The sequence below is a fragment of the Pongo pygmaeus genome, chromosome 10 (assembly GCF_028885625.2).
Source record: "Pongo pygmaeus isolate AG05252 chromosome 10, NHGRI_mPonPyg2-v2.0_pri, whole genome shotgun sequence".
Classification (NCBI taxonomy): Eukaryota; Metazoa; Chordata; class Mammalia; order Primates; family Hominidae; genus Pongo; species Pongo pygmaeus.
Genome location: NC_072383.2, coordinates 127,770,770 through 127,796,787, shown reverse-complemented (window position 1 = coordinate 127,796,787; position 26,018 = coordinate 127,770,770). Strand labels below are relative to the sequence as shown.

General features: G+C 42.0%; 1 protein-coding gene across 8 annotated transcripts in view; it reads right to left on the bottom strand.

Annotated features, from left to right (window-relative positions):
• GLT1D1 (glycosyltransferase 1 domain containing 1) overlaps positions 1–26,018 on the bottom strand; it is a 140,231-nt gene that overhangs the window by 62,799 nt on the left and 51,414 nt on the right. For 3 of the 8 annotated variants that reach the window (XR_008492957.2, XM_054444232.1, XM_054444233.1), the window contains 4 exons: positions 16,020–16,056; positions 13,486–13,542; positions 1,717–1,812; positions 1,017–1,066 (listed from right to left, as the gene is read on the bottom strand). The exons of 1 other annotated variant lie outside the window; for it this stretch is intronic. Coding sequence is in view for 6 of the 7 variants with exons in the window: in XM_054444232.1 (XP_054300207.1) it covers positions 1,017–1,066; positions 1,717–1,812; positions 13,486–13,542; positions 16,020–16,056 (240 nt within the window). In the remaining variant the exon portion in view is untranslated. Of the gene's footprint in view, positions 1–1,016; positions 1,067–1,716; positions 1,813–13,485; positions 13,543–16,019; positions 16,057–21,503; positions 21,552–26,018 lie in introns of all 8 variants that reach the window. 4 more of the 8 variants (XM_054444237.1, XM_054444235.1, XM_063646810.1 and 1 more) reach the window with 4 other exon arrangements.

Below are 26,018 nucleotides of genomic sequence, written 5' to 3'. Positions count from 1 at the left end.
GTTTGTTGAGCAATTTAAGGAAATTTCAAAGACAGTTTGGATCACACATAATATTTGCCTTATGCACCAAATTAGACTAATTTTCACTTTATATAACTTTAATTTTCTTTTTATAGGACTCCTATGTATTTCTTTTCTTTCTTTTTTTCTTCTCTTTTTTTTTTTTTTTTTGAGACAGAGTCTTGTTCTGTTGGCCAGGCTGGAGTGCAGCGGTGCGACCTTGGCTCACTGCAGCTTCCACCTCTCAGGTTCAAGCGATTCTTCTGCCTCAGCTTCCTGAGTAGCTGGGATTACAGGCACCCATCATCATGCCCGGCTAAATTTTGTATTTTTAGTAGAGACGGGGGTTTCACCGTGTTGTCCAGGCTGGTCTCGAACTCCTGCCCTCAGGTGATCCGCCCACCTCAGCCTCCCAAAGTTGCTGGGATTACAGGCGTGAGCCAGTGCGCCTGGCCAGACTCCTCTGTATTTCCATAGAAGTTATTAGTTATCCTTTGTAGCAATAAATTAGTCGTAAAGATTCATTGTCATTGTAATGATCTTTAACCTTGGTCTAGTTTTCATTTTTAAGAGGTAAATTGACTTCATTTACTTAAAAAGAGGAAAACTCCGCTTGGTTAGAAGAGCAATGTAAGCTGGGCGCGGTGGCTCACGCCTGTAATCCCAGCACTTTGGGAGGCTGAGGCAGGCAGATCACAAGGTCAAGAGATTGAGACCATCCTGGCTAACACGGTGAAACCCTGTCTCTACTAAAAATACAAAAAGTTAGCCGGGCGTGGTGATGGGCACCTGTAGTCCCAGCTACTCGGGAGGCTAAGGTAAGAGAATCGCTTGAACCTGGGAGGTGGAGGTTGCAGTGAGCTGAGATCACTCCACTGCACTGCAGCCTGGGCGACAGAGCAAGACTCCGTCTCAAAAAAATAAAGAAGAGAAATGTAAACTAATTGTAGAAAATACATAAAAAGTATATAGAGGAAAACAGAGATGAGATAAATGTTTACTGCACATCAACTTACTTCAGGACCCAAAATCACCAGGTACACATTGGGCTCTTCCTGATGCCATTCTTGGGAAGAAAAAAGAAGGCAAAAAAACACTTAAAATGGTTTTAAGTCACAGCTGCAAGCACAATTAACTTCAATATAAATTTTCCAATAACATAAATTATTTCATATCATTTGGCTTTCATTCATAATATTAGTCAATTTAAATTATATTTATTTAGAATTTCTGTATTTGACATTTTATGATTTTAAGTGAATTTCTACAATATTATCCATTGTCCAGATTTCTAATTTACTGGATAACTAGGACTAGTCTCCAGTATCACCCCAATTCAATGTGGACTTTGGAATATACCAAGACTATATAGATTACCTTAAACAATAAACAAAACTCCAAATGCATCACACAAATCGGCATGTGTGAAATATTTTCAGGTAAAATTATTTTAGTCCTATAATCATTTGCTATTTTTATGATTTTCTCAGAACCTGAGGGCACAGGACAGTGGAAAACTAAACGGAAATTCCTCCAAACAGCTGCTGATCCCATATATTATTTTTCTGTTCTTTCCCAAAGTAGCAATCTAGAAACAGTTCTGCTCATGTGCAAAGAATGAGGAAAGAAAATTCAGGGCCCTGAAGAGAGAAATGCTGAGATGGGCGCCCACACGGAATTCTATAAACAGTGGAGGAAGGTAGCCAGCAAACACACCTGAGAATGCATCCACCAGATAGAGAGGATCCTTAACTTGTCGAAGTCCACATATCAGAAGAAATATGTGCAAATTATCAGCACTTTGGTTAATCTCTGTAAGAGAAGAGTTCAGAATGTTTTCAGTGGGGAGGGCTCTGGATGCTGCAGCAGCAATGATATCACAGATGCATTCAGAAGTGGAGGCCTCTGACTTCGAGGCCAGCTCCTCCTACTCTTATTGTTATTATTATTATTATTATTATTATTATTATTTTGAGACAGAGTCTTGCTCTGTTGTCCAGGCTGAGTGCAGTGGTGCAATCTCGGCTCGGCTCACTGCAACCTCCTCCTCCTGGGTTCAAGCGATTCTCCTGCCTCAGCTTCCTGAGTAGCTGGGATTATAGGCATGCACCACCACGCCTGGCTAATTTTTGTATTTTTAATAGACATGAGGTTTCACCATGTTGGCCAGGCTGGTTTCAAACTCTGACCTCAGGTGATCTGCCACCTTGGGTTCCCAAAGTGCTGGGATTACAGGCATGAGCCACCACGCCCCGCCCCTCTCTTACTTTTGTATTAATTTCCTTGCTGTAAACTAATTATTTCTGGTGGGAAAAATGGAGCTGAGCTCAGGCTGTAAAATGCAACTTCACCTCTGCTGCAAAGAAAAAGGATGAGGCAAGGGGGAACTGACTCAACTATGACCGAAATAGGAGCCAGACATTCTAGAAAAGATTTAGATGCAATTCTAGATAGGAAGAATAATGTCTTGATGAAACTAGAAAAATGGTTTATATATTAATGTCTTCATTAACTCATATGTGCAAAGAGAGATCCACACACCTAAATGAACGCATGTCCTGGAATCAACCCAAACGCCCATCAATGATAGACTGGATCAAGAAAATGTGGTACATATACACCATGGAATACTATGCAACCACAAAAAGGAACGAGATCATGTCTTTTGCAGGGACATGGATGGAGTTGGAAGCCATTATCCTCAGCAAACTAATTCAGGCAGAGAAAACTAAAAACCGAATTTTACTCACTTATCAGTGGGAGCTGAATGATGAGAACACATGGACACATGGGGGAAGGACACACTGGGGCCTGTCGGAGGGTTGGGGTGGCAGGAGGGAGAGCATCAGGAAGAATAGCTAATGGATGCTTGGGCTTAACACCTACCTAAGTGACTGGATAATCTGTGTAGCAAACCACCATGGCACACTGTTAACCTACATAATAAACCTGCACATCCTGCACATGTACCCAGAACTTAAAATAAAAGTTGAAGAAAAGATAAATAAACACATGTCCATAGGTATATAAAATAAAATGTATACAGATATCAAACCATCACATCGTACACCTCACATACATATAATTTCTGTCAATTATACTTCAATAAATATGGACAAAGTAAAAACAATAAATAAAAACAGTTTATTTATGAAGAAAAGAAAGAAGCAGCATTGTTTCCCAGGCTGGAAGCTGTCACTAAGACTACTTGTGGTGGATGGCCACAGTCTTTGCAGCCCTTCCCAGCAAAAGTGGAACAGATCACTCTACCCCAAGACCCTGGGCTGGCCTGGGACTTCCAATGGCAGTCAGTGGCAGTGGCCAGATGTGATTTCCAAGCCTGGGCAGGGGAAGACTTTGTGCTTCCCACTCTCCCCACTGCCCCGTTCACACCGGTACCCTCTAATCTGGCCCCGCGACCTCTGTTCTCATTCTTAAGAATGAGGCTTTTTGGCTGGGCATGGTGGCTCACCAGGATCACTTGAGGTCAGGAGTTCAACACCAGCCAGGCCAAGATGGTGAAACCCCATCTCTACTAAAAATACAAAAATTAACTGGGCGGGGTGGCGGGGGCCTGTAATCCCAGCTATTCAGGAGGCTGAGGCAGGAGAATCACTTGAACCCGGGAGGTGGAGGTTGCAGTGAGCCAAGGTCACTGCACTCTAGTCTGGGCGACAGAGCAAGATGTCTCAAAAATAAATAAATAAATAAATAAAAAGAGGCTTTTTCTTTTTCTTTCTTTTTTTTTTTTTTTTGAGACCAAGTCTCACTCTGTCAACTATGCTGGAGTGCAGCAGCACGATCTCGGCTCAGTGCAACCTCCACCTCCCTGGTTCAAGCAATTCTCATCCCTCAGCCTCCCAAGTAGCTGGGATTACAGGCACACACCACCATGCTGAGCTAATTTTTGTATTTTTAGTGGAGATGGGGTTTCGCCATGTTGGCCAGGCTGGTCTCGAACTCCTGACCTCAAGTGATCCGCCCACCTTGGCCTCCCAAAGTGTTAGGATTACAGGCATGAGCCACTGCTCCAGGCCAAGAATGAGGCTTTAGTCTGGAGACTCCCGGCTGCATGAGGCCCTGGACACATTATGAGCTCATGCAGGACCCAGTGAGGGTTGAGCTGTCTGTAAGTGTCCAAGTGAGCCCAGCAGACACACATGAAGCAGCCCCCGCAGAGCCAAACCCCAACATCAGGAGAAATGCAGGGGTGGCTGCTTTCAGCTGGTGCATCTTTTTTTTTTTTAATGAGAAAATATGTTTAATTTTGTAATAAAAGTTTCTGAAAAAGAGGCGTAAATTTAGACACATTTGCTTCACAGTCCAAATTTCCTATAGTGCATCTGCTCTCTAAAGTGAGGGATCCTGGCTAGACGCCGTGGCTCATGCCTGTAATCCCAACATTGTGGGAGGCCAGGAGGGCGGATCACCTGAGGTCAGGAGTTCGAGACCAGCCTGACCAACATGGTGAAACCCCGTCTCTACTAAAAATACAAAAATTAGCCAGGTGTGGTAGCAGGCACCTGTAATCCCAGCTACTGGGGAGGCTGAGGCAGGAGAATCGCTCAAACCCGGGAGGCGGAGGTTGCAGTAAGCAGAGATGGTGCACTGCACTCCCAGCCTGGGTGACAGAGTGAGACTCCGTCTCAAAAAAAAAGAAAAGAAAAAAAAAGTGAGGGATCCAGACCAAGACATCTTCAGACACAGGAAAAAGCTGAGCCTTATTAGCAAAGGACTTTGGAGGCATTAGAAGGTCCATACCCCCCACCACAGAACAAATGGAAGCAGGTGGTACATCCTGAGGTGGCTTATTACAGCTCAGTACATGACGCATGCAATAGAAATTGCTAATACACTTAACATAAGCCGACCTAAAACTTCAGCATTTATAACCTGTATAATTGGCCATAAAATTATGCAGGTTCAAGGTTTTCTTTCCCAGCACAGGCATTCGTCCATTATTTAATTCAAACACTTTCATTTTCTCTATGCTATTCCAAATCTTGAACAACAATACAACTAGTGTGAATATAATGACTTATGGTGACACCACTTTAACACAATTACAAAGCTTCAAAAAATTAATACCTAACAGGAGAAAATCCTACTGAAATGTTAAGATCGAGATGTCGCTCTTAGAAAAGCCTTGGAAAATTGTCACAGCCTCCGAATAAGCTGCTGACAATCTGCACTGTCAATTTTTATTGAATATGTTGAGTTTTTAATATTTCCTTAATACTTTTTTTTTTTTTTTGAGATGGAGTCTCAGCCTGTAGCCCAGGCTGGAGTGCAGTGATGCGTTCTTGGCTCACTGCAACCTCTGCCTCCTGGGTTCAAGCGATTCTTCTGCCTCAGCTCCTCAAGTAGCTGAGACTACAGGCGCAGGCCACCATGCCCGGCTCTTTTTGGTATTTTTGGTATAGATGAGGTTTCACCATGTTGACCAGGCTAGGCTCAAACTCCTGACCTCAGGTGATCCACTGGCTTCATCCTCCCAAAATGCTGGGATTACAGGCGTGAGCCACCGCACCTGGCCCTTTCCTTAATATTCTAAGTATCCTGAAGCTAACTTTAGAAATGCAAACTTTAGTGAGTCCTTGTTTGGCCAAAAGCCTAAGCTAGATGCCACATGCAGAACTTGAATTGTAGGTCAGAAGAATTTGAGGTTAGGTATTTGAATATGAGATCAAGAGTCAAGCTATTCATTTTAATAAATGATTGTTAAAAATGGGGAAAATTTTTCAAGATTGAGAGGTCAGGTAGGAGAAACAGTCCAAGCCTACATTACTAGGCAAAAGCCACTAATGAATGCTAAAATTTGCAACTGAAAGTTTGATGAGAATAGAGATTAAGAGCACCCTCTCAAAAATTACTTATTAATTACAAAGGAAATATAATACCTGTACAGTACACGGAGAAACCAGGGGATACCAGCTTAACTAAGGGAGGAAGCCTTAGCCCAGCACACATGGCTGGTGTGTATACACACACACACACACACACACATACACACACAGAGTTTACATAGTCAGAAAAAGATCTCCAGCATTGGGACAAGCTGATGCTGTACACATCCATATGTGACATACTGAGAAGGAAACAACATCACTTCCCCCATATTCTTGATGTGCATGGAATATCTATTCACATACACAGCAGGAGGAAGAGGGAAAGAAGGAAGGTACAAGGAGAATCACAAATGTACCAAAAAGAGGGGGAAAGTCAAGAATCAGTATTACCGAATTGGAAAAAAAAAAAAGTAAATGTCAAACAAACAAACAATCTACAAAGATGGCATCCAGAGATGGTACTGAAAGCACTGTGTGAAGAACGCAGGTGACGTCGAGGTGAAGAGACTGTTTAATTCTTTATTTTTGCTGTGTGAGAAGTACGAGTGCCGGAAACCTATTTTGTTCCTTTACTCTGACACACTTAGCTACTGAGAACTCGAGGCTCTGAAGACGCATTGGCATTTTGGTCACGCGCGCTGTAAAAAAGTGGCCCTCCAACTACCCCTGTCCTAGGATCCCTTGGAAAGATGGCCCTAAGAAGAGAATAATTCATAAGATACAATATTGATTTTCAGAGTTTTTTGACTATGACATACGGTAAGATAAACATATTATGTTGCAACTCAGTCACATGAGATATATAAATACACACATACACATACATAGACATAGAGTTTATATATGATTAAAAAAACATACTTTAGACTGACTACATGCAAGCCACTTTGATGTTTTCTATTTGATTTCACTTCAATGTTTAAAAGTGCTGGTCCCTAACTTACTCAATTCATTATGAGACCCCTGACCTGCAAGACGCTGCAGGGAGATGGAGCGAATCCTATATTCCTTTCCTCTCCCCTCATCTTCTTCCCAGTTGGAGATTAAGTATAATGGGAATATAGGAAACTTAATTAGAAAAAGATAGAATAAAGGGCTATAGCCTTGTCTTACTCTAGGTTAAAAAAAAAAAAAAAACTAAAAGGCAGAGACAGCATTTGGATTTGAGTAGCTTATGTGCACTTTCCACATACTAAAATATCATTCACCGAAAATAAAGATTATAGAGGAAAAATCCTGATCAAGTGTTCAAGGGCTCAGCCTCATCACACATAAGCATCAACTCTGATGAATTACACTTCAGGCTCCCTAAAGCCCCTGACAGCTTTAAGGTGGTATAAATTCTTAGCTTTTAACAAAGAACTATTAAATAAGGTTGGCCTGCTGATGCTCAGAGACAAGGCACATACCTGACTAATTTTTTTAGTAAATTTTGTCTCCTCCTTTTAATGCCAAACTTATTTTTATTACCTCTGCTTTTCCTCTAATATCTAGGTTATCCATGAGTCAAGATTTGAACTCGTCACTTAACAAATGCACACACTGACATGTCTTTCCGTTAGAACCATTTCCTGGAGAATGGTATTTTTATCTTCAAAACAAAATGTGTTGTTTTCACGATCTGGCATATTGCTGCCAACAACTACACTCCATGTTGCTTAATCTCCCAAGTATGAGTCATCAGCAGGCTCAGGAACAGAAGCCCAATCCACACTGAGGCAGTTTCTATGCCCTGTATTCTATTCTAGAAGCTGTCTTTATTATTTTCTTTTTTCTTTCTTTCTTTTTTTTTTTTTTTTGAGACAAAGTTTCACTATTGTTGTCCAGGCTGGAGTGCAACACCGCAATCTCAGCTCACTGCAACCTCCGCCTCCCAGGTCCAAGCAATTCTTCTGTCTCAGCCTCCCAAGTAGCTGGGATTCCAGGCATGCACCACCACACCTGGCTAATTTTTGTATTTTTAATAGAGACAGGATTTCACCATGTTGGTCAAGCTGCTCTTGAACTCCTGACCTCAAGTGATCCGCGGCCTCGGCCTCCCGAAGTGCTGGGATTACAGGCGTGAGCCACTGCGCCAGGCCATGCTCTTCATTATTTTTTACTTGTTATTACAAAAAAAAAAAGTACTTCATTCGAACACATTAGACTTACTAAATTATAGCTGAAAAGGCTGATATGGGGGCTATGCAAGAATAAAGGCTTCTACTAACACTAGTTTTCCATACGAAAAACAAGTGAGTTTTCCTAGGACTAGCCTGAGGAAGAAAAGTGCTACAATCTGAGTTAGGCAAATTTGAGTTTCCATTATAGAAATACAAATAGAGTTGACAGAGAGATAGAGATAGAGATGAAGAGAGAGAGAGAGAGAGAGAGACAGATAGAAATAAGCAATAAAACTAGAAATACAGTAAAATAGAAATCAGAAAAACAGGAAGGAGTTACCCAGTCAATTTAAGCTTTCATACATTTTAGGTTTGATAGCCTGAAAGGGATCATGACTTTGATGTGTTGGTTATTGAAATTTAAAGGCAAAACTCACAGAACATGGAATCATCACATTTAAAATGTATCTAGAAATGCACAGAAAAACTCAAAGACCAGGTAACTAATTTAATGTCTACACATCTATCTTCCAATCAGAATAGCTATTGTCAATATCATGTGAAAAAATTACAACCATGCCATTTACTACATTTAACCTGCTTTATTATTTATTTGTTCTTAGTTGACCTGTTTTCATGTGAGATAATGGTAAGCATAAGAGGGGTTTGATGTTTTAAATTAAGGAGACTTAGTAATTCTTTAGCTGGGGCTTAGAGATAGAACTGAGTATGGTGAGAAAACCTGTGACGTGCTGGAAGAGGAGAATGCATCGTGACGTGGACATCAGACATTTAAGAAGCACACTACAAACCCTGGTGACTAATCAATTACTCAACTGTTTATATGCAGTGTTAAATGAAGCCCTTCCCACCCACTCCCCCTGATTTCAAGGTTAATAGTTGGTGAGAAGGCAGAGGGTATTTGATCACTAATAGTCTCTACCAATTTCACTCTACCTTCTGTTTTCACTGTCTGAAGCTCCAAGTGGGAGGGACAAATTACAGGCACAGGTTTCCAATGCTCCAGAGGCCAAGGGAAGATAGAGTAAGGATGATGAGGATGGCCCATCCCCAGAGCCTGAGAGATGACAAAGACACATGACGGCACAAATGCGAACAGACGCCTGATCGTAAAACCCAGAGACGCAGATTAATCCTACATCTACCCTTAAGCCATTATCTGCCACTGTCAGCTATCAGAGCCACAACCAGTCTCTCTAAGCCCATATATTCTGAATACATTTACAACTTCTAACTGCACACATTAAGATTAAGCAGCAGCCAAGTAGGTCTCCAGAGGAAAACGCTTTCTAAGGAGAGTTTAAAATCTCCTGGCTGTTCCCTTAATCATTCAATAGCAAGACCAACAAAACAGTCAACCCTGAGACTATGGAATGTGATGACAAATCATTCTCCTACTGGAAATTATGAATCTTAGTTACAATGCCATTTCGTCCTGTGATAGACTGAAGACAGACTAACCTTACAACAGGAAATGGAAAATGGGCCCACTCATTCTGAATAATGGTACATGTAACTGACATGACAAAGCAGCTGAGGTCGCGTGGGTTCATCTGTAATACTGAGAACAGCCATGCTAGTGTGGCTGAGATTGATGAATACACTACGAAAATTATTTCTGATAAAATGCTTGGAAATTTTTCTTTTCAATAGAACTTAATACTGACATAGAGTATGTGGTAGAAGCTTTGTTTCAAGTCTTTTTTGTTTCATTTTATCTTATTTTAACTTCCAGAATACATGTACAGGATGTGCAGGTTTGTTACATAGGTAAATGTGTGCCATGGTGGTTTGCTGCATCTATCAACCTATCACCTAGGTATCAAGCCCAGCATGCATTAGCTATTTTTCCTGATGCTCTCCTGATGCCCCCAGCCCTACCCTCCCCTGACAGGTCCCAGTGTGTGTTATTCCCCTCCCTGTGTCCACGTGTTCTCATTGTTCAGCTCCCACTTATAAGTGAGAACATGCGGTGTTTGGTTTTCTGTTCCTGCCTTAGTTTGCTGAGGATAATGGCTTCCAGCTTCATCCACGTTCCTGCAAAGGAACATGGTCTTGTTCCTTTTTATGGCTGCATAGTATTCCACGGTGTCTATGTACCACATTTTCTTTATCCAGTCTATCATTGATGGGCATTTGGGTTGATTCCATGTCTTTGCTATTGTGAATAGTGCTGCAATGAACATACACGTGCATGTATCTTTATAACAGAATGATTTATATTCCTTTGGGTATATACCCAGTAATGGGATTGCTGGGTCAAATAGTATCTTTGTGGAATTGCCACACTGTCTTCCAAAATGGTTGAACTAATTTACATTCCCACTAACGGTAAAAGCGTTCTTATTTCTCCACAAGCTCGCCAGAATCTGTTGTTTTTTGGCTTCTTAATAATCGCCATTCTGACTGATGTGCGATGTTATCTCATTGTGGTTTTGATTTGCATTTCTCTAATGATCAGTGGATGATGAACTTTTTTCATATGTTTTTTGGCTGCATGTATGTCTTCTTGTTTCAAGTCTTTAGCATGAAAACAGACTCGGGGTATCTTTCTGTTTGCTGAGGACAGAGAATTGATTTTGCATCTTCAGTCTCTTCTTAGAAGTTTGCAGCAGGAGGCTAGGCGAGGTGGCTCATGCCTGTAATCCCGGCACTTTGGGAAGCTGAGGCAGATGGCTTACTTGAACTCAGGAGTTCAAGACCAGCCTGGCCAACATGGTGAAACCCCCCTCTCTCCAAAAAATACAGAAAATTAGCCAGGTGTGGTGGGGCGTGCCTGTAATCCCAGCTACTCAAAAGACTAAGGCAGGAAAATCGCTTGAACCCAGGAGGTGGAGGTTCAATGTAACAGGATTTTACAGAAATTGACGAGTTGAGCCCCAAATTTAAATTGATATGCAAAAAACCTAGGATAGCTAAAATAATTTTGAAACAAAGTTACTGACTAACACTACTTGGTTTCTAGACTATTACCCTATACCAACAAAACAGCATGATATTGGAATAAAGATAGGCATAGATAATGGAGCGCCACATACAGTCGCCACATACAGCGACTTTCAACGAAGGCACCAGAGCAATTCAATGGGCAAAGAAAAACATTTCCAATAAATGATGCCAGAACCATCTGGATATTGTTAAGAAAAAAAAAAAGATCCCTACCTCATACAACACACAAACAGTAATTTCAGATGGATTTATAATCTTAAATGAAAGAGCTACAGCACTAAAACTTCTAAAGACATTTAAAAAAGAAAGAAAAACATATTTGTGACCTTAGGGTAGGTAAAGATTTTGTAGACAGGACTCAAAAGCACTAACCATGAAAGAAAAAGTTTGATAAACTAGACTTCAATAAAATTTAAAGCTCTTCTGTTCTTCAAAAGACATGGTTAAGCAAATGAAAATATAAACCAGAGAATGGGAGAAAATATTAACGATATATTTATCTGACAAAAGGCTTGTACCTAGAATATAAGGAAGTTCTACAAACTAATAATTAGAAGACACACACACAGTTGGCTAGACACTCAAAAAACAAGATACATGAATGGCCAACGTGCACATAAAAAGGTGCTGAACAAAATTAATCATCAGGGAAATAAAACTTAGAAGAATGACAATGAGACACCATTTCATTAGAACAGCTAAAATTGAAAAGACTGTCTACTCCATTGGTGGGCAAGAACGTGGAGTAACTGAAGCTCTTGTCAGCTTCTGCGGAAGTGTAAGATGGCACACCTTGGAGAACTGTTTGGATATTTTTTATAATGTTAATCATATAGTCAAGCTATTTGACTTAGAGGCATTTATCCAAGAGAAGTGAAAACATAGGTCACCAAAAACCTTGCACAAGGATATTCATAGTAAATGTATTTGTAATGGTTAAAAATGGAAAACAAAGCCAGGCGCGGTGGCTCAAGCCTGTAATCCCAGCACTTTGGGAGGCCGAGGCGGGCGGATCACGAGGTCAGGAGATCGAGACCATCCTGGCTAACACGGTGAAACCCCGTCTCTACTAAAAATACAAAAAAAAATTAGCCAGGCGCGGTGGCAGGCGCCTGTAGTCCCAGCTATTCGGGAGGCTGAGGCAGGAGAATAGCGTGAACCCGGGAGGTGGAGCTTGCAGTGAGCCGAGATCGCACCACTGCACTCCAGCTTGGGCGACAGAGCGAGACTCATCTCAAAAAAAAAAAAAAAAAAAGGAAAACAAGCTAAAAGTTCATCAATAGAAGAAGAGATAAGCAATTGGTGATGATATATGGAATGATATACACCATTCCAAAATAGAATACTAAGAAGAAAGGTCTACCGATACACACAATAGGGATAAATCTCAAACACATTAGTTGAACAAAGAAAGCCAGATACAAAAAATTATTGAACGCATGACTCCACTTAGATGAAGTTCAAGAACAGGTAAAACTAATTTAAGATAAGAAAAATGAGACTAGGAATCGCCTATAAAGTGACAGAAATTAAATATGGAAGAGGGCAGAAGAGAATTTTCTTGAGTGGTGGAAATGTTACCTATCTTGATTGGGGTATTTGTCACATGGCTATACATATTAGTCAAACATTTGCCTAATTTTATACTTGAGATCTCTGCATTTCACTACATACAAACTTCAGAATTTTTTTAAAAAAAGGATGAGTTCACTCTATTCTCCTGACATAATGAGCAAAGAAGGCAGGTTACAGTAGTAAGTGAAGCTTGATTTTGTCTTTTAAACATCATTATTTACATGTAAATTGTTGAGAAAGATCACATCAAACATTAATAGCAGTTCCTTTTTGGTGATGAAATTTCAAGTGATTTAACTTTTTGTTGTATTTTTTTGGCTGGGCCCGGTGGCTTATGCCTGTAATCCCAGCACTTTGGGAGGCCAAGGTGGGTGGATCACCTGATCAGGAGTTTGAGTCCAGCCTGGCTAATATGGCAAAACCCCATCTCCATTAAAAATACAAAATTTAGCCGGGCATGGTGGCGCATACCTGTAGTCCCAGCTACTTAGGAGGCTGAGGCAGGAGAATCACTTGAACCCGGGAGGTAGAGGCTGCAGTGAGTCTAGATCACACCACTGCACTCCAGCCTGGGCAACAGAACGAGACTCCATCTCAAAAATAAAAAACAAATGTGTTGCATATTCTGATATTTTCTCACTTTTCTACAATGGTAATTTAATTATGTGTATAATTAGTAAAGTAAAATAAAATGAACACATGAGGTTGTTATTCTTATAAAGAACAAATGTCACAGGAAATGATACTGAAAATTTGGAAAGCAGGTGCTAAAAACAGCATCAGAAAGGGCCAGAGCCCCATCTCTCTGGCTTTCTAGCCCTGCTGTTCCTCAAAAGGATAAAACTACTCATGAAGTCGCAGACAGAGGGAAATGAACCTTGTTCTCCCTGACAACCACTTTTTCAAAACCACATGAACATCACAAGCTCCTGAAAGTAACTGACAAGATGCACTTCATCAAAATCCTCTAAGAAGATCTCATGTCTCACCAGAACGTTGAAGAAAGGTATTCCAGTTAAAAGCGGCGTTTGGTGTTGTTGCAATTCCTGGGTCAAAGAAACAAAAAAAGGGCAAGTTCACTTTGATGCGACTGATGAAATACAACGAGTTATTTTGTGTTGAGGCTTATTATTATTATTACTATTATGATTATTATTTTGAGACGCAGTCTCGCTCTGTTGTCCAGACTGCAGTGCAGCGCCACGATCTCTGCTCACTGCAACCTCCTCTTCCCAGTTTGAAGTGATTCTCCTACCTCAGCCTCCCGAGTAGCTGGGATTATAGGCGCCCGCTGCCACACCCGGCTAATTTTTGTATTTTTAGTAGAGACAGGGTTTTCACCATGTTGGCTAGGCTGGTCTCAAGCTCCTGACCTCAAGTGATCCACCCGCCTCAGCCTCCCAAAGTGCTGGGATTACAGGTGTGAGCCACCACACAGGGTCCACTTGTGTTGAAGTTTAAATAACGGTAGCACCTGGTTTTCATAAAGCCACTCGATGCTCTGAGTGCGTCACAGAAGTCCCATGAATCCTTCAGCACAGGAGGGTTAAAAAGAGCCCACGGATTCCACATGAGAAAAGACCCACCCCTTTCAGCCCCAGGATCCATGACAGGCCCAAACTGGGTTAGACGAACCATGAGTTCCTTAAAAATGCCAGGAAGTAACAGGTTTCAAAAACACTGTCAACTAAGCCCCATGTGAAAATTATACCTCTCTGGAAAATTCCCACTCTCAACCCTCACCAACTCATGCCTGATGGTCTGTTGGCTATTACTTCCTCAGACAGAGAAGTTACATTTAATTTTTGCTGAAAAAAAAATGAGTATTTTACAATTCAGAGGCAACATCTAACACGTTATCTTGGTAACGGAAACATTTTGAAATTTTATAAAATGTAAGTAAATCAAGTCGTCTAACCACCTCCAAAATCCACCTGCGTAATCATTATTCACACTGAATGATACTGACAACGGCTATTTAACAAGTGCCCACTTCAAGCCAGCCCTGGGCTCTGACTGCATGTAGGCGCTTTCCATACTCCACTGAAACCCTTAAAGGCCCACTGAGCAGACTGGTTCCTCCAGTTTATCCAGCTGGACACTGATGTTCAAAGAGGTTAAACGGACTTCAAAATGCGCAGGGTGGAGGCAGTAGACGCTGTGTTCAAACCTACGCACTGCCTCAGAGCCCAGGTTTTTCCTGCTGCACCAGCTAAAAATGTCACTGAAGCCAATGCAGCAAGGACACGGTGATGACAGGACACCGTGCCTCACTAAGGTGCGCCTGAGCACCACGGAAGTCCTCAGGAGGCCCCGAACGCCTGACCTCAGCCTCTGCACTCGTTCTAACCTGAGCTTGGGGCCAATTACATGTTCTTCCTTGGATCTAGGCTTTCCATTATTTCTGTCGTGTAGTACAGTGGTTTACAAACTGTGTTTAGAGAGGCTGGGCACGGTGGCTCACATCTGGAATCCCAGCAATTTGGGAGGCAGAGGCGGACAATCATCTGAGGTCAGGAGTTCAAGATCAGCCTGGCCAACATGGTAAAACCCTGTCTCTACAAAATACACAAAAATTAGCTGGGCGTGGTGGGGGGCACCTGTAATCCCAGCTACTCGGGAGGGTGAGGCAGGAGAATTGCTCAAACCCAGGAGGCAAAGGTTGACGTGAACCAAGATTGCCCCACTGCACTCCAGCCTGGGCGACAGAGCAAGACTCCATCGCAAAATAAAAACAAAAACAAAAAAGTGTGTTTAAACCTCAGAGGGTTTGATGAAGAGCCTCACATGCCACCACCATAGGGAGAGGACTGGGCAGGGAAGAAGGAAGAGGAGGAAGGAGGAGGAGGAAGGGAGAAGAATTCCAGGTCCCCTAACTCAAGTCAGCCGAAACAGAAGCTCCGCATTTGGTTTGGTTTGTTTTTTCCAAACATACTGCTGATGGAGTATATCATACCTCTACTGGCAGAAAATGTTAAGTGATCTGCACTTTAAATCATTATTTTATAATTTGTCCTATTTATCTTTTATTCTAATGTTAGAAAAGTCTTAACAATGTAGCCATTCTCAGGCAGATTGCTTGAGCCCAGGAGTTCAAGACCAACCTGGCCAACATGGCGAAACCCCATTTCTACAAGGAATATAAAAAAAAATTAGCTGGGCATGGCGGCTCATGCCTGTAGTCCCAGCTACTTGGGGGGCTAAGGCTAGAGAATCACTTGAACCCAGGAGGCAGAGGTTGCAGTAAGCCGAGATCGCACAACGGCACTCCAGCCTAGGTGACAAAGCCAGACCTTGTCTCAAAAAAGAAAAAAAAAAAAGTAGCCATTTCACTGATTATTTTTAAGTAAATCTGAGAAATCATATTATCTCCTTCATAAACATCTCAATATGTGTCTCTTAAGGATGCAAACTTATTCTTTTAAATATACATATATATTTATCACATATAAACATACATCTATTTTTATATATTCGTTCTCTACCCCTGTACATAAGTAAATGAATATTTTAAAATTCTTACCTTGACTCTGGACATAGATCTTACCCTTAGCATGCGGCTTTTGAAAGGAGGGGAGAAAGAAAAGAAAAGTACATTGGATAGTGCATGACAACTGCTTTTTAGAAATAAAATGAAGGTCATTAACAAAAAAAGCTGTCCTGGAAAACATCACTGAGAATCATCCACACAGCTGCTCACAGACTTATTACTCTGTAAGAGCAAAGCATTACTTCTGCTTTTAATAGGTTTTGCCATTAAAAATACCGCATCTATAAGGTAAGAAGCACACACAAAAAAAGTCTCTTAAATGAGGCCTAACGCAATTTTGCAATTTTACACTTGCTACGTTAGTGGAGACATTACTGAAGTTCAGCCAGAGAGCATGCCAGTGCCGGCCCAGCTGATGCAGCTCCTGCCCCTGCGTGGAGGTGGAGGTTTGGGGAAGCATGTTATGGCTTATGCATCCCTAAAGGGAAGACTACTTCACTACCCCCAGAAAAAATGAAGAAAGGAGCGGGAGGAGAAGGAGGAGCTGCCAATATGTTGGGAAACCAAAGACAGGCCCCAGGAGGCAGATCCTTCCAGGCAAGGGAGGACAGCTGGATGGAAAGCATCTGGTAAGGTACCTCCCTGGCACCAAGCAAAAGGCGGCCCTTGCATGACGGATTTGGATATTTGTACCAAGATATCAACTTACTATTCCTTGCCATGTTTTCTGGCGGAACGTCACAAAACTACTAGAGAGAAATTGAATCCATTTCTCCAGTTCATTTTGAAACAGTGGCAGGAATATTTTTAAGATGACGTTTAGATGGAAAGGTGGAGGCAGGAGCAGAGTGAGACCCTCTCTGGAACGGCTGATGGAGCAAGTCCATGCCAAGGACGGTTTCTCTCAAGTGATCAAAATAGGCCATCATTTTGGTGAAAGAGTCCAAAAATGGATGTCTTTTTGTCATGTGACCTAAGCCTGATCAATGCATGAAGTGACTGAACTAGCTAGATCCCTGGAGGTCACAGAAGTCACACCCCTGTCCTTCCTCAGTGTAGGGATACAGTGTGGTCTTTAGGGTACCAGGGAGCCCTTGGCACTGCTTGGGGTATGCTGGTTCACGTTGGACATTGTCCCCACATCAGTTTTATATTTTGGGACACAAGCTAAAGGTGAAGCAGCCCTGCCAAGGGCGAGACAATCAACAGGAAGAAGGAGACTGGCCCTCCCCAAGCCTGGGAAGGTTTGGTAGAGGCAGCATCCAGGCAGAAGGTGGGTGGCACGGCCAGACACGGTGGCTCACCCATATGATCCTAGCACTTTGGGAGGCCGAGGCAGGCAAATCATTTGAGGTCAGGAGGTCAAAACCAGTCTGGGCAACATGGTAAAACCCTGTCTCTACTAAAAATACAAAAATTAGCCGGGTGTGGTGGCATGTGTCTGTAATCCCAGCTGCTTGGGACGCTGAGGCAGGACAATCGCTTGAACCCGGGAGGCGGAGGTTGCAGTGAGCCGAGATTGCGCCACTGCACTCCAGACTAAGCGACAGAGTGAGACTCTGCCTCAAAAATAAAAAAAAAATAAAGAAGGTGGTGGGTACACACGAGGCTTGGTATGGCGTTGGTTTTGTCCTTAGCATTGCATTTTGTATTTCACTACAGGAAGCATCTCAAGCCTCCAGAAGTCTTGCCTCGCCTCCCTACTTCATCATGCAAGCAGATATGCGTGGTATTCCAAATGCCCTTAAAATAGTAAACCTTTAAGAGAGAGTTTCAAAGACCTCTTCTCTACCAGTTAAAAAAGACATTAACTTTAATGAAAAAAAAAAAAAAGGCTAAGGGCAACCATTGAAATTAGAAATTGCAGTTCAGAGCCCTAAACTATTCCTTGTGCTGAATTATAATTTCCCTGGAAAGCTGGAAGAGCTGTTACTGGAGTGTAGTGGAGGCTTGGAGTGTTTCTTCCTGAAACAACCCTGTGTCCAAAACACTCGCCTGGCAACATCTTGAAGATGGATGGTAAAGCACTCACAATAGAACACCATGGCATTTAACTTAATATAAGTTAAGTTAATAAAAGTGTTTGACAATAACAGATTCAGCATAATCCTAGATAAATATAAGGTGAGGCAACATAGAGTTTATAGTTTTTGTCACTATTTTCATTGGAAATATGCTCTGCAATTAGCAATACATAAACTCAAAATGTTCCTGTCAAGAAACTCCTTTTTCCACCAAAAAAAAAAAAAAAAAAGAGCTAAACTTTTATCTCAGCTCTGTCAGCAGAAGGAATTGACTGAATGTGAAGATTTCTGAACTTATCTGCTGATCTTCCCACATCTCTGAGCATCATTTTTCTAAAATCATTTGAAAAGCGTTGCATAAACGATATTTTCAGATCTCATCCAGGCAAACAGAGGAAATAAAGTTGCAGTATAAACGAAGTCTGGACCTGAGTTATTTTTAATCATTGCAATAAAAGAAATCTGGCAAAAGCCAATTGGCTTATATCGATTTTGAAAAACATTTTCTATATGAAAGTGTAACAAATACAAATTAGCTTTCTTTGCTCAATATTTATTATTGTTCTATCTGCCTTGAAATAACATGAGTCAAAGTCCTTGTGTATGGCCTGCCTTGCAGATTAGCTCATCAGTGCACACAACGGCAAACACTGAGGTGTGTCTATCAGCAACTGTTACCTCTTTGGCTCATTACTGGATATAAAAAGCCAGGATCCTATTGGATAGATACCTATAAGTAGATGGACTTCTAACAGACCCAAGGACTAACTGATACCTTTTCATGCTGGAATAACATCAACCAAAGAACTTCCCATTCTTTGACTAAATATAAGCCAGAGAGTCACCTTCTAAAATTAAACTTTCTGCAAATGGAAACCACAATAGCTTATTTTCGAAATACAGGCACAATTTTATGCTCTACAGATGACAAAAATAATAGTTTTTGCTCTGAAATTATAATACAACTTCAGATTGTGGCTTTGTTAAAACTACTTGTAAAACGATTACAAACTGCTTAAAAGAAATGATGGCCCATACATATAAAGTTACAAAATATATTTATGCCACAAAACACATAGAAATTGGGCACTTTTCAAGGTCACAGTGTCTTTTTTCCTCCCTCTACTCTTTTCCCTTAGAAATCTGTTATCGTGCATAAAAAAAAGAAAATGATATTCAAAAGGAAGGGGAGCTGTGGGGAGATTCAGCCTTGCCACTGAACTCCTGCAATGGAACCACACAAAGAACAATTTTTCTTTTCTTTTCTTTTCTTTTTTTACTAGGAAGTACTTTAATCATTTTTCATAGGAAAAAAATGTCCAGACACTAACACTTCACAACATTTTAACAACAAAGAAAGAGGTTTTCAAGAGCTGGGATTCTGGAATATGAGGAAGAAACGTTGGTGTCCTGCTTCATTATCGATGGATGGCACAGGTCAGAAATGGGAGACTAGCTGCGAAGCCAATATCAAAACCTAGTAGAATGACGCTTGGACCTATCATGTTTATTTTTAATTTTATTTTTTTATTTTTTTTGAGACGGCGTCTCGCTCTGTCACCCAGGCTGGAGTGCAGTGGCGCGATCTCAGCTCACTGCAGGCTCCGCCTCCTGGGTTCACGCCATTCTCCTGCCTCAGCCTCCCGAGTAGCTGGGACTACAGGCTCCCGCCACCACGCCCGGCTAATTTTTTGTATTTTTAGTAGAGACGGGGTTTCACTGTGTTAGCCAGGATGGTCTCCATCTCCTGACCTCGTGATCCGCCCGCCTCGGCCTTCCGAAGTGCTGGGATTACAGGCGTGAGCCACCGTGCCCAGCCTATCATGTTTATTTTCCTTCCTGCTTTCTTCCGTGTCCCATAGAAACGCCAGCCACCATACAGAGCCCAGCACCTAGCTGAGCTGCCAGTCTTCTGCCTTGGGTAGGAGGACAATTAAAAAAAAAAAGAAGAAAGAAGGGAAGGAAGGAAGGAAGGAAGGAAAGAAGGAAGGAAGGAAGGAAGGAAGGAAAAAGAAAGAAGGAAAGAGGGAAAGAAGGAAAGAAAAGAAACAAAGAGAAAAAGAAAGAAAGAAAAGAAAAGAAAGAAAGAAAGTATATACATGGGTGAGATGAGAAAGAAATGTTAAAACTATACTGGGATAGGATTCTGTCAGGTCCAATAAGGAGCAGGCATAGAGATGAAATTAACACAACCCGGCAGGGCGCAGGGACTCACACCTGTAATCCCAGCACTTTCGGAGGCTGCAGTGAGCTGAGATCTCGCCACTGCACTCTAGCGTGGGGGACAGAGCAAGACTCGTCTAAAAAATAAATAGTTAAATAAATTTAAAAGAACAACTCATGATCCTTCACAAAATCAAAGGATGAGAGTGTGGCACCCAATCTAGTGGGGCGACTCAAGAAACAGGAACATCAACAGGAAATTTCCAGAGAAGATTTTTGTTTTTTTAAACAATTAAATGTATGGAGTAAACAACTCAGAATGATTGTTCATTTTATTCAGAAGGTTCCCCTACCATGCTCTGCCTTGGCAATTTAATGAATTACAAACAATACTTGTGATGGTACCACACATTTGAGCCCCGGATCATGGAAAAAGTAAACTCAAGATCTATGCTCTGGAATGGATCCATACTTACATTCCATACTTCTGAGTTCCTTTCATACTTCTGAGTTCCTTTCAAACTTCTCAATTCCCAGGGATCTCACATGGGGGTAAACAAACAAACAAAAAAAAAACCAAACCAAACAAAACAAAACAAAAAACCCACACAGACATTAAGAACATTTGCAGTTCCATCCAGAAATCTCCAATGAAGGCTCACCTTCATAGAAGTTATTAAAAATGATTAGCGGCCGGGCGCGGTGGCTCACGCCTGTAATCCCAGCACTTTGGGAGGCCGAGGCAGGTGGATCACAAGATCAGGAGATCGAGACCAGCCTGGCTAACACGGTGAAACCCCGTCTCTACTAAATATACAAAAAATTAGCCGGGCGTGGTGGCGGGCGCCTGTAGTCCCAGCTACTCGGGAGGCTGAGGCAGGAGAATGGCATGAACCCGGGAGGCGGAGCTTGCAGTGAGCCGAGATCGCGCCACTGCGCTCCAGCCTGGGCAACAAAGCGAGACTCTGTCTCAAAAAAAATGATTAGCTTCCTGGGACATAATCAATCCCTGGAGCTTCTCCTGCAGAGGTGAGAGGGCTGGCACAGAAAGGAGGTAGTCTAGAGGTGAAACCCATGTGCTCAATGTGTTTTTATGTTTCCAGGAGGGTGGGAACTCTAATAAAAGGTGTGGTCTGTGTAGTTTCAGCTGCTGCCAAGATGACTTTCCGAGGTAATCAGACATGAAGCAATGGGGCCATGCAGGAAGAGGGAGAAGTAACAAGTAGCTCAAAAGACAACATGCTTCTACTGCAGACTTTAGGGAAAAGTAGACACGCAGCTCATTCTGATTAGGCCAGCGCTAACATCTGCACTGACTTGTGGAGCTCACCTGTACAGGAACTGCACTTGTAACAGCCAATGAGATCTGTCTTGCTTTCTATATTTTAATTTCCAAAAGAATTTTGATGAGTAAATGTACACAAGGTAAAATTACACTTTAGGTTTTGCCTAATACAGCAACTTCAAGAAGTTACTTTTCTTTAACAAGTGCCAAGGCAAAGTAGATAAATTAGGCCCCAGAAGGTGGTGACTCAAAGTTTCCAGAAAAGAAAAAAAAAAAAGAAAAACCTCACTCTAAAGATAACACCTGAAAACTTAGCCTTTGCAAAGCATATTGATGGGCCATTATGAATGGCGCTGTGCTTTTTTTTTGTTTGAATTTGATAACTGTTTCAAACAATATTTACTCAAACAGGATTTTTTAAATATAGCTCATAAATAAATATTTGAGTTTAGATAATGTCCTCTTAGAAGAATGCTTATTAGGAAAAGAGTGTGAAAACAGGCATGAGGGGTTTTTAGCCCAATGGAGATATATTAAACCATAACCATTGCTTCTCCTGGTAGAAGCGTCCATTAAGATACACATTTAATTTGTTCATGGGTGTTTTATTTTTGGTGAAATTTTTACATTTTCTGGCGAAATTCTGATGAATTTAGACAAAGCGCTCTAAACGTGGACTAGAACTAGAAGTACTCAAGTTTGCATCCTGAATATCTATTACATATTGTAGCAAGAAATCAAAATCCTACATAAAATATTTTCAAACTTCCCGCAACATATATTTCAGGATCAGAAATGTGAAGTGAATCAAGTTCCTGAAAATGTCAAATCGGTATTATAATATCAGAAACTGGCCAGCACAGAGGCTCACACCTGTAATTCTAGCATTTTAGGAGGTTGAAGCAGGAGAACTACTTGAGGCCAAGAGTTCAAGAGTAGCCTGCGCAACACAGTGAGACCTTATCTCCATAAAAAAAAAAAAAAAAAAAAAAGTAAAAATTTCAGGCAGGTGTGGTGGCATGGGCCTGTAGTCCCAGCTACCCAGGAGGCTGAGGGGAGAGGATCGTCTGATCCCACGAGTTTGAGGCTGCAGTGAGCCATGATCATGCCGCTGCACTCCATCCAGTCTGGGCCACAGAGTGAGACCCCTTTAATAAAGAAAAAAATACTTAAAAGATATATTATAATATCACAAACCGACATAGTAATGCCATCCCAAAACATGACCTACATTGATCACGCGTGCTAGGCGTTAACAGCCTGGCATGCTGACCTGGTGAGGAGCCCACTAGGATTGTATATTTTACAAAGTAGGTACAACGTCAAATTAAGGCTGATATAAACAACACTAAAAAATAATGACTTGAGCATAAACAAAGGCATTTCAAATTAAAAGAGATAAAACCATCTTTATTGAAATCCAATCAAACTAATCTGTGAAGGTCAGCCAGAGATAGGTAGGCAATCATAAACCCAGCTCCCAAGACAACGTTTCCACAAGAGCAGCCCTGGGGGCTGAAGTTCGCTCACCGGTTACAAACTAACCCTCACTGGGCACATGTCCATTCATGTGTCCTCCAGGATCAGATATGGTGTAAGTTTCAGAAATCCTGAAACAGAGCTGCCCTGAGCACACAACAGCCCTGGCCACATGTGGCCACGTGGCTGATCCAGGGCACGTGTAAGGCAGCCGGTTTGAATTAAGATGTGCTGTGAGTGTAAAATACACACCGAATTTCAAAGACTTCACACAAAAAAAGGTAAAATATGATATCACTAGTAACTTTCATATTGATGACATGTTGAGATAATATTTTGGAATATAGTGAGTGTGTACTAGGAAATTCGGCCTTGACCAAACAAAGGCATGACCTGCACCCTTAGCTTCTGGGAAACGGCGTAAGTGGTGTAATACCTGACAGCAGAGTGTTTGTTTAGGGTGGGAAATGGGCTAGGCGCAGTGGCTCATACCTGCCTTTTGGGAGGATGAGGTGGGCAGATCATTTGAGGTCAGGAGTTTGAGACCAGCCTGGCCAACATGGTGAAACCCAGTCTCTATTAAAAATACAAAAATTAGCCAGGCATGGTGGCAGTCACCTGTAATCCCAGCACTTTGGGAGGCCAAGGCAAGTGGATCGCCTGAGGTCGGGAGTTCAAGACCAGCCTGGCCAACATGGTGAAACCCCATCTCTATTCAAAATACAAAAATTAGCTGGGTGTGGCGGTAGGCACCTGTAATCCCAGCTACTTGGGAAGCTGAGGCAGAAGAATCGCTTGAATCTGGGAGGCGTAGGTTGCAGTGAGCCGAGATCGCACTGCTGCACTCCAGCCCGGGCAACAGAGAAAGACTCTGTCTCAAAAAAAAAAAAAAGACTGTTTTCGTGCTTTAACCATCTTTAACCATCACCTGGACACCAGTGACTCACGTGGCTGTGTCCCCAACTGTGCCCTCCTCTAAGGACAGTCCTACATTCTCAGCTCTATTCTGGATATTGACCCCTGAGTCTAATATTTGTCACTAAGTCAATACATCTGGAACCAAATAATTCAGTTCCTCTCCTTTTCCCCCTCCAAATTCTATTCCTTGATTTCTTCCAAACTGTATTGATAAAAATGTTAGGTTGTATGAATACTCTTAAACCCCTCTTTATTTCTGCCTTACTGACGTGGTCTGCCAATACAAAGGTTACCTGTACCATGGTGTTTATGGGTTTTTAAAAAAGTCTTTATCAGAGTACGTTTGCAGGTAAAATGGCACATAATTATAGGTGAAATGGCATGATATTGGTAATTTTTCAAATTATCCTACAAAACATTTTATGTGTGTGTGTGTGTGTGTGAGTGTAGTGTGTGTGTGTATTCCGGAGGAAGTAGAGTAAATAAGAATTGAGGAACAATACACTGGGTCGTGGCACATAAAGGGCTCACTCTACTATTCTTGCTACTTCTACGTATGCCTGAAAATTTCTTTAATTAAAAGTTCTGGCCGGGCACAGTGGCTCATGCCTGTAATCCCAGCACTTTGGGAGGCCAAGGCGGGCAGATCACATGGTCAGGAGTTCGAGACCAGCCTGGCCAACATGGTGAAACCCCGTCTCTACTAAAAATACAAAAATTAGCTGGGCATGATGGCGGGAGCCTGTAATCCCAGCTACTCAGGAGGCTGAGGCAGGAGAATAGCTCGAACTTGGGAGGTGGAGGTTGCAGTGAGCTGAGATTGCGCCACTGTACTTCACCTTGGGTGACAGAGCAAGATTCCATCTCGAAAAAAAAAATCAAAAAATTAAAAAAAACCAAAAGGTTCTAAAGGAGGAGTCATTCCTAATCAATCAATTTAACGGATATTCCATGGGCCTGAGACAGTATACTATTCTCCAGGGATGCACGAGTGACTATATCATGTCCCTTTCTCAAGAAGCTCACCACTTGAGAAGCACGGGAAAGAAAGTAAAACATGTTATACTCATTAGAGACAAGCACGAAGTGTGGCAGATGGTTACAGAGGCCATCAATTCTCCCCGTCCCTGCATCCGTGCCCTTGTAAGGCAGCATTAAAGATTCTCTCATTATGAGGTAGGGACCGTATCTCCACCCGCTGAGTTGCTTTGGTCAATGGGAAGGAGGCAAGCCTATCACAGGCAGAGGCCTGGAATGTGCTTGTGAGTTGAGGCCTGTTCTCTCTTCCTGCTGATCCTAAAACAGGATGACAGACCCCATGGAGACAGGCCTCAGGGGTCCCCACCAACCCAGCTAAGGTACAGGCATGGAAGTGAGGCCACCCTGTGTGTTTAAGGCAACTGGTTTGTTAAGCAGCAAAAGGTAACTGACAGAGGAAGGGAACTCATCTATGCCAATTCTGGAGGGTCAAGGAAGGATTTACGATGGAGGACGATATTGAAGCCTGACAAGTTAGAGAAAAGGGCAATGAATTCATGGAAAAGGAGCATGCTTCCATAGGTAAAATATTTCTTTTATTTATTTATTTTTTTGAGACGGAGTCTTTCAGTGGCGTCATCTCTGCTCACTTCAACCTCGGCCTCCTGGGTTCAAGCAATTCTCTTGCCTCAACCTCCTGAGTAGCTGGGACTACAGGTGCACACCACCATGTCCAGCTAATTTTTTGTATTTTCAGTAGAGACAGGGTTTCGTCATGTAGGCCAGGCTGGTCTTGCACTCTTGACCTCAGGTGATCCGCCCACCTCAGCCTCCCAAAGTGCTGGGATTACAGGTGTGGGCCACCGCGCCTGGCAATTATTTCTTTAATGTCTGTCTTAACCAACACAGTTGGGTTCCCATATTTGCTGTTTCATTTAATTTGTTGCAACATGTTGTTTTGGTTGAGGTCTATAAAGAAAATCCTGCCTCTTGCAGACAGGTAGTAGGAAAACAAAGAGTATTTTAATAGCCTTTCAGATCACTGTAGGCATTATCCTTGGACACTGCACCCAAACTCAGCAAGTGGCAATTTCTTAAAGTTTAGCTGCATCAGGGAACTTTTCTTTTTTTTCTTTTTTTTTTTTTTTGAGACAGAATTTTTGCTCTTGTTGCCCAGGCTGTAGT